At 41.1% G+C, this 9,113-nt stretch overlaps 1 protein-coding gene across 1 annotated transcript; it reads right to left on the bottom strand.

Annotated features, from left to right (window-relative positions):
- Window positions 1-998: 998 nt before the first annotated feature.
- On the bottom strand, window positions 999-5,207 carry LOC113015052 (uncharacterized). The gene is made up of 8 exons (XM_026156963.1): window positions 5,114-5,207; window positions 4,240-4,435; window positions 3,991-4,152; window positions 3,428-3,515; window positions 3,173-3,337; window positions 2,676-2,860; window positions 1,750-1,918; window positions 999-1,588 (listed from the first exon to the last, which is right to left on the bottom strand). Exons 1-6 carry the CDS (start codon window positions 5,205-5,207, stop codon window positions 2,825-2,827), a joined length of 741 nt encoding a protein of 246 aa, XP_026012748.1. The 3' UTR covers window positions 999-1,588; window positions 1,750-1,918; window positions 2,676-2,824.
- Window positions 5,208-9,113: the final 3,906 nt, after the last annotated feature.

The following is a 9,113-nucleotide window of genomic DNA, read 5'->3' as shown; positions in this document are numbered from 1 at the left end:
AACCAACAGAATGAGCAGAAAAAAAAAAGAAAAAAAATGCATATATCAATCACCTGGATCACCTGCTGAGAAAGAAAAAAGAAAACAAGCAGAAGAGAACAAGAGTAATAGAATAAACAACATCACAATGATATATGGGAATATAACAGTAAATACTAAATATTAAACATTATTGTGCAGCACATAAGATCAACAGAACACAGTGTGCTTTGAGGTAGGAGCCAAAAAGGGTGTAGTTTGTGGGTGTGATCACCCGTGTGTACACCTGTGAGCATGGACGCGCTTGTTTTTTTTTTTTTTTTTTTTTTTTATTATTTATTTTTTTTTAAAGGTTCCTTCATGTAATGATCTGCTAGAGGGTGTGGGGGGGCCACAGCCCCGTCCTCCAGGGCATGAAGCAGGTATGGAGGAGATCAAAACTCCAGACATCCAGAGGGCCCCAGAACACAAGAGACCAAGGAAGAAAAACAGAGGGGCAGCTGCGCCACTGTCCCAGAAAGAGCTGAGGAGAGTCCCAGATGAGGGCTCACTCAGCAGCCGCGGAGCAGAAGCCAGGGGGAGTTGCAGTGACGCGCCCGTGAGCTCCGCCGGCAGCCAGCCGTGCCTGAGTGACCGAGCCCCAGGCCGAGAGGCCGGGGGCACCCCACCTCCGAAGTGGCCCGAGCGAGCCCCAGGCTCCAGGCCCCGATAAGCGGCCGCCAAGGAGTGAGCCGGTGTGTACCTGGACGCCCATCCCCGGACACAAAGAACCACCAACGCACCGATGTCTGAGGGAGTCCGCCACTGGCAGGGGAAGTGGTGGTAGGGGGTGATAGGCCTCCAAACCTTGGAGGGCCTGAGATGTCCCCAGAGAGGTGGCGCCTGACACCCAACCTGACATATAGACACAGAAATACAGGCACACACATATACAAACATCCATTCCCACCCTCATGCTCTCATAGGGCAGTTCGAATGAAGGATAAGAGTTGGGCAGTTGTCCAACTCTTATCCTTCATTCGAATGGTTGGGTATGGACTCATGGGAGTATTCTGCAGAAGAGGAAGAAAAACATTAGTATACAGTATGTTTAAGCAATATGTGCCAAGTGGATTTTCAACAGATTCCTCAAATTACCTTCTTTTTTTTTGCTGCAAAACAAAACTGTCTATTCTGATAACCTGTAAACATGGCCCCTACTCCAAACAAAAAGCTTCTTGACCAATGACTGTTGTGGTAGTGTTTGATAAGCTGCTAAAGTTTGACATAATATTCAAGGGCAAAAGCAATCACCCCTGACAGTGACAGTACCTGTGAAGAAGCATTTCCCTAAGGGGACAATAAAGGTCTATCTATCTATATAAACACCAGACAAAACCCAAGAGCACAGCAGCACTGTGGATTAACAGCAGTGTTTCCCCTACATTCACTTAGCTGTGATGCTGAACCGCAGCTGAATTCAGCTCCATGCCAACAACACCGAGAATGAAACTTGTGGCCAAAGGCTATGCATTGCATCATGCATTTACCTCTCCAAGGATGATGAAATCTTCTATCTTCTCCTTGAAGATGGATGGCAAGAGGAGAAGTGCCCCCTCGAAGTCAATTCCTAGGTCATACAGATGCAAATGCACTTCATTAGATTTTGATAGCATGCAAATTCCCATTAACATGCTCTTGACATGGCACTATGGTACATCAATTATCTTTGGAAGAGAGAGCAAATGAAGTGTCACAAAATTTACTATTTGTATGAGGTCAAATTAGCACCTGTAATGTCTTCAGCCAGTGCATTCTCTCTTGCCTCCATGTAGACCTTCTTCAGTGGCAAATCCTTGGTCATTTGAAGAACATTTTGAAGAATAGCAGTGAAGTTTTTGCTAAAGCGGCGACAGATGTTGTCTTGGCAGGGATGCATTAAATCAACCTCATCACACAACTGGAAATGAAAAGAGCAGAATAGACAAAAGAATGACATTTTACATTGAGGATAAACTCAAAATCACAGCTTTAATGCTGGAAGGCAGATCACAAGAAATACAAAACTTAAACCGGGAACAATAACTAACACTTGCAGAGAGACACAGGGAAATCCACGCAGCTATGAGGGAGACTACAATACAGAACTGAGGGAGACGCAGACATAAATACACAGAGGGTTAACGAGGGAAGTGGGAGCACACGGGGAACACAGCTGACACAGATAATCATAACGAGACAGGGCAGGAGTGAACACAACATGACGCATACTGACGAGAGACTGTCAAAGTAAAACAGGAAGTACACAGAGGTTCAGACAGGAGGAGAGAGAGCACGGGGAGAACACAGACATAACAGGCTGGGGAAAACATGGAATAAAACACGAATGGGGACAAGGGCTCATGAATACATAGAGGGGCACACAGGGGGTGAGAGTCACAAAGGGAAAGCACACAGGGAACAACATAACAGGGCAACTCAGGAAACAGAACCTAAACAGGGAACTGAATACAAAAATACAAGAGAACTAAGAATACTGGGCCAACACCGCCCAGGACCATGACAGACTGGAGATAAATGTAAAGTGCTTTAACCCTTGAACAAAAATTCTAAAGATAATGAACAGATTGATTAATCAGTTAGTACAGAAAATAATAATCAGATTTAGAGACAAAAAAATCATTAGCTGTTTCCCCAATCATCTTAACAATTCTTACCCCTGCAGATGTCCCCAGGAATGGATATCTCTTTAATAGGTCCACAGTACACATTCCTTCAGCTACCTCGCGACGTCTCCATGCAAAGGTTTTTGTCATGCGGTCTTTCACCAGTGCTGTGTCAGGATGTAGCTTCTTGTGCTGATCATTTAGCACCTTGATATGATCATCAACGGAGGCTGCATCTTCCCCCACAAAGGACAAATTCTTTGTCAAAGCATATATCAGTATTATCATAAGTAAACTCTGATACGTTAATGTTACTCGAAATGCGGTAATTTGTACACCAAATGCTTTGAAAAAAATGCAAAAATGTTGAATAGGAATTGCAAGTTGAGCTGACTTTTGTTAAATCAACTGTGAAGTTCCTTTTTCTATGTTAATGTTATCTGTTAACATGTTTCTTTCAATTAATGTTTACTTTTAGCTTTACAGTGAACATAATAAGACTACATATGTTACCTTAGCTCTTAGAGGCTGAGGGTGTGAGGACTTACGAGAGAGGGCTTCAGTCTCTTCAGACAGGAGCTGCTGGATTCCTCTGTGGTCCGATGTTTCTGCGTGCGTCCAAACTTTTCTTTAACCCGGTTCACTTCTTCGTTGCTGATTAGGGGAGCCCGTTCTGCTTTGAACTTTCTCTTGAGTTGGCTGTGCCAGGTGTCCTAGTTGTTTCAAATGTATATAAGTAGTTAATTATGCTTACTTTATATTAATATAATCTATAAAAGAAACAAAAAAGGAGAGGTACTCACATAACCATTTCTGTGTACATCTCTTAAGAAAGGATACTTCACAATCAGGGCTTTGATTACCTGGATGTAGTCTGAGTGGGTTGGGTACCTGTTTCAAACATAAGAAAAACAACCCACAGTACACTGATTACTCTTATCCTTTCCTGGGGGCTTTTCTGTTCTTCAATTCTTCTAATCATATTGTTATTACCGTAAATAGTATGTTGTAGATCAAATCAATGTAGCTAAAGTTGATTTTAATTTTTTAAAAATGGGTGTGGACAAACAGCCACACCTCTCCCAATCGTCATTAATTAATTGACTGCAGTCCTGAATTATTAATTTACTCTTGAGCAAATTCGAAAATGAACACTTTGGATATCATAGTCCAGACATGGTCTGGAGACACAGGATGTATGGTTTTACCACTATTGCCAGTTCATTGGAACCGTGTGTCACGCCAGACTCGAACGCTGGTCTTCAGATTGGGAGGCAGATGGGCTAAGCATTTGTTCTCTGCCTCTCTTACACCAGCAATATTAATATTAAGAAATTAATGTAATTATTCAGAAAGGAACCCTTACATTGTGTACTGTGACAGCATTTCATAAAGAGTCCCAATTATTTTGTTTCGGTACTTCTGTTCTTTCTGGACTGGTTCTTTGAGATCCAAGCGACTCTGGACATCTTGTGGGAATTTTGGAACGGAAATAACTGCAGGCAGTCTATGGCAAGAAGGTATAGAACTGCAATACAGTAGGAAAACAGCATTAACTAGCCATTTTGCAAGTGCTTAAATGCATATGCAAATTTAGACATTTATCGCAACCTACCTCTGGTTTGCTTGGGACACTGGACCTTCAACTGTACCTTCAAATGGGTCGACCGGTTGTAAAGTGATGATGACTTCCTTGTAGCGATTTGTGAAGTCTCTGAACTTCAGCTGCTTTTTGAAAGACTTGTCAAAAAGATATGCAACCATGGTCTCAGTGAGTCCACAGTCTACCGTCTCTCCATCTACATCGTTATCTGAAATATAAAGTACAGTATGAAATAAAAATAAAACCATTTTCAAATTTAGTTTTAAAGTGACATTATGGTCAATACATAATAATAATAATAATAATAATAATAATAATAATAATAATAATAATAATAAGCTATCATTGTGAATCTGTCTATATTCCCCAAAAGGAAGTTACAATTAATTCTCTTGATTAATTGTTAATATAAATTAACTGGTAATATAAAAATGTAAGTAAGTGTAAGTGTCCCTGCGCAGAGCTTACAGCTCTCATATTCGAAAATCCCACTAAGTAAGTGGAATGGTACAAATGTGTACCTTCCATTGTTTAAAATCCCTTTGAGCGGGAAACAAGTTAGATGCCATAAATTTTGCTTAGAAAACGATTTTGTTAATAGCTATATTTACATACTAGCATGTTTTGCGAAATTATTGATTTTTTTACATTGTTGTACACGGTTCGTCACTATTTATTGATAAAACACTCGAATACGGCGGGCAGATAGACGTTGAACATTCCACCAACAGTCTAAATAGTCCACATTTGTACCTTTCTTTGTTTAAAACTTAGCTAACTGCTAGCTTTCGCCCATGTTAAATCTAGCTCTTCGGACTTTTGCTAACTCTACTGTAAAATTACACGTTGTAATTTTTATAAAAACACAAAATCACACCCGACTTACCTCTAAATCTTTGCGCCTCGTCGTCTGACACATCAATGCCTTCTTCCATCAACCTTTTAAGGAGCTCCTTCGTCGATAACCCCCTGAGAGTCATTTTCTGCGTCAACGCTAGTCAGCGCGGAGGCGGAGCACTCATCACTGCTGCCTTTTCGGCCTTTGGGATTAATGCGCGTTGCGAACTTGACACATGAAAATACAACATTGTGGTATTAATGCGCAGTTGTTTAGAAACCGTTATGCTGTCTTGGCGAACTATATTTGTAACTTACAAAATGTAGTCACCGTAACATAAAAATCTGCTTGACATTTTAACTTCCAAAGAACCTCGGTTTAACTTGATGTTGCAAATTCCATAAAAACCTCACAATTAATGAACAATTCTAGGATGTAGTAAAAGCAAAAAAGTAAATGGCCAAACATAACAGTAAAATGATTTCACGTTTTTGAAAGATTTAAAACATTAAAAAAATTATAACTGGAACTTAATAAAATGGAAATGGACCAGTTTTTTTTTTAACATCATTTGGTTGTGCCTGCATGTCATTGTGTGTGTGTGTTTTTTAATATAATTTAACATAACTTACACAAAGGTAGGTTACAGATATTCTTTGCATCATAGGATAATTTACGTACAGAGGAGAGGACCAACAGATTTGATTATAACATGTAGCTTTTATGAGCACACTCACATCTCATATGAATTTTACAATTAACCAGGCCGATCCAGATGTTCCCATGCTGACCCATTACCACATTCTGCCACTGTCACTGCAGTACAGGTCAAAATGGTACAGATTTGTACTTTATTTCATATATATATATATATATATATATATATATATATATATATATATATATATATATATATATATATATATATGTATATATACAGGGTTAAAACACATTGTGACGAAGTAAGATGTTTGTTTTGTAGTCCACCTTCTGCACAATGTAGTTTCAACATGCGGACATCCGGTGTCACATTGTTACAGAGAGACGAGTGTAAGGCTGTTCCAATTCTCAGAACCGCTCCTCTCTTTCCCTGAGTACTTAGCAATTCTCCTTCCCAAGATGACGTTTTCTTCGAGGCCAAGGAAAAGAGTTTAGATATGCCCTAATTTTGAAATAACACCTCACGTGGTTACGTTGTTCAGCTGAGTCACGTGACCGCACAGCAACAAATCACAGCAGAGCCGGAAAAGGAGGCGGATCAAAGTGTGTGTGCAGGAGAGGAGTCGAGCAGAGAGAGCTGCTTTTTCATGAAACGGGAGTAAAGTAGTAAACTTACAGGAACATATACCACTGCCAACGTTGGGATTAATTTCTGCATCGATCTGCACACCCTTGTCTCCTGGATCGTAGCTCAGATCAGCGTGAACCACGTGGGTCTCTGCTCCCTGATTTGTTTAGAAAGACTTCCACCTTCATCACGGAGTTTCTCTCGGTTTGTGGGCTCATAAAAGGTAAACACCGAGCTAACTTTAATGTGGGTTCAGTTTATGCTGTTGATAATAATAGATTGCTTGGTATACATTGGAGTTAGGCAGACTGTAGAGTTTGTGATTGCTTGCAACATTATAATATGGCGGTTGCTAGGGGATAAGAATACATAGAAAAATATTCTTTAAATGTGAACAAAAGGATGGGGTGCAGGGCAGGAGAACAACCAAACCCCAGGACATGAATCCACGGGTACAAGCGTGGGGGAGGGAAACCAGCCTTTAGAATAGGACTTCATAGGACCGTCTCTGTCTTGTTTCTTTATGTTGTTGTGGGTTCTTAAGAATGACACCATTACTTGAAGATAAGGTATTTTATCGAACTGTGGTTCACATGTAAACAAAGCATCGCCATCACAGTCTACCCCGAGGTAACTCCCTCTGCTCTCTAGCTCCCCCTACAGTCTAGGAGTGTTAACAACATAAAACATGATACTAGGCAAATAAGGATTTGCTGTTATCATTACATCTTCCTTTTTTTTCAACAATAAAATAACATACCTACTTTCACAAACATAAACAGTCTCTATTTGTTTTTTACTCGTTAAACCAGGCTTTGTCAAAGTAACGTTAACAACACAACTAGTTTTCAACAATTATGGTCCATTCAACACTAGTAAACAAACATAGTGAAACTTGCATAGATACTATGACATCATCTTCCAAACAACATGTCAACACATTACATCTGTTCAATCAGTCTAATAGGTGGCTTTACTTGTCTTACAGATCTTCTCAGTGTTTGTTCTTGTGTATGCATAGGTGTTTCAGGTGATAGTGTCTCATGTGTGTGTTGGGGTTGTTCAGCAGCCTCCAACCTCTGCTCCACTACTACTGGTCCCTTAAGAAGATCTCGGCGATTTCTTCTCAGCATAATTCCATCTTCTCTCTGAATGATGTATGATCGTGGTTGATCTTTCCTTAGAACAGTTGCTTTCTGTGCCCATGTGTTGGTTTTGTCTTTGAATCTCACTTGATCCCCAGCATGCAGTTCAGGTAGGTTTTTTGTTCCTCTGTCATAATAGAACTTCTGCTTTGCTTTTTGTTGCTCGTTAAACTTCTTCACGCTGTTTTCCTCTTTTGTTTTAAGCAGATTATCCTGAATGGGCAGGTTTGATCTCAGGCGTCGTCCCATAAGAAGCTGTGCTGGTGACATACCACACTCAAGTGGCATTGTGCGGTATACTAGCAGGCTTTGGTAGAAGTCAGCACCACTATCTCTCGCCTTACTCATCAGCCTCTTCACTGTTTGGACGGACTTTTCCACTAGTCCATTAGATTGTGGGTAGTGCGGGCTTGATGTTGTGTGAACAAAGTCCCATTCTTTGGCAAACTGTCCAAACCTAATATTGGAGAATTGTGGTCCATTGTCTGTGAACACTTCACTTGGCACACCGTGTCGTGCAAATACAGCTTTCATAGAGGTGATTACAGCCTCTGCTGTTGTTGTTTGCAGTCTACATACTTCTGGATACAAAGAGTAGTAGTCTGTGACCACAATATAGTGCCTCCAATATAGACACAAAGAGGTCAGCCCCCACTTTCTGATATGGTCGGTCTGGCACTGGGTGCGGCTTTAGTGGCTCGGCTTGCTTGCTTGATATGTCAGACATGTTGAACAGTTCGACACTTCATTTGTCACATCCTGTTTAATCCGTGACCAGTACATCACCTCACGTGCTCTCCTTTTACATTTTTCCATGCCTAGATACCCTGCTTGTATCTTTTTGAGCATCTCTCCTCGCAGGCTCTTTGGGATGACAATTTTACTTCCCTTGAACACCACATCATCCACTACAGACAGTTCTGCTCTGCAGTTTCAATACTCTTGAATAACAGGTGAGCAGTTTTGCTTACAGCTGGGCCATCCATCTATGATGGTTTTGCGCAGTGTTTGTAACGTTCCATCTTTGCTTGTCTCTGTTCTGATGAGCTCCATCTTCCCTTCTGCAACAGGAAGTGCACTTGTGACCATGCTCACATATGCTCTTACATCATCATCCATCTTGGTGTTTGCTGGCTCATTCGGATCAATAGCTCGGGATAATGTGTCAGCTGTGTACATCAGCTTGCCAGGTGTGTACATCACGTTAAACGTGTAACGTTGCAGCCGGATCATCATTTTTTGGATTCTCAGTGGACAGTCATTTAGTGGTTTTTGGAACAATGCTATCAGTGGCTTGTGGTCACTTTCAACACTGATGGCCTGCCCGGACACAAACTGGTGAAATCTCTCACAGGCGTACGTTATGCTGAGCAGTTCTTTTTCAATCTGTGCATATCTTGTCTCTGCGTCTGTCATGGATCGCGATGCATATGCAACAGGCTGCCACTCATCATACTTCTGCAGAAGAACAGCTCCAAGCCCACTCTGTGACGCATCTGATGAGATCTTAATAGGTCTCATTGGATCATAAAACTTCAGAACTGGTTCCTTTGTAAGCAGATCTTTCAAGTCACGCCATGCTTTCTCATGTTCATGATTCCACTACCATTCGATT

Source organism: Astatotilapia calliptera, chromosome 3 (assembly GCF_900246225.1).
Source record: "Astatotilapia calliptera chromosome 3, fAstCal1.2, whole genome shotgun sequence".
Lineage (NCBI taxonomy): Eukaryota > Metazoa > Chordata > Actinopteri > Cichliformes > Cichlidae > Astatotilapia > Astatotilapia calliptera.
Note: the sequence above shows the minus strand (reverse complement) of the source record. Positions and strands in the feature narration are given on the sequence as shown.

What these genes read in the sequence shown, in the direction of transcription:
- LOC113015052 (XM_026156963.1), bottom strand. Translation starts at nt 5,207, where the DNA reads ATGACTCTCAGGGGGTTATCGACGAAGGAGCTCCTTAAAAGGTTGATG. An exon ending in CGAGGCGCAAAGATTTAGAG is followed by an intron (nt 4,436 to 5,113) that starts GTAAGTCGGGTG and finishes TTTATATTTCAG; the next exon opens with ATAACGATGTAGATGGAGAG. An exon ending in AGAGACTGAAGCCCTCTCTC is followed by an intron (nt 2,861 to 3,172) that starts GTAAGTCCTCAC and finishes TTGTGGGGGAAG; the next exon opens with ATGCAGCCTCCGTTGATGAT.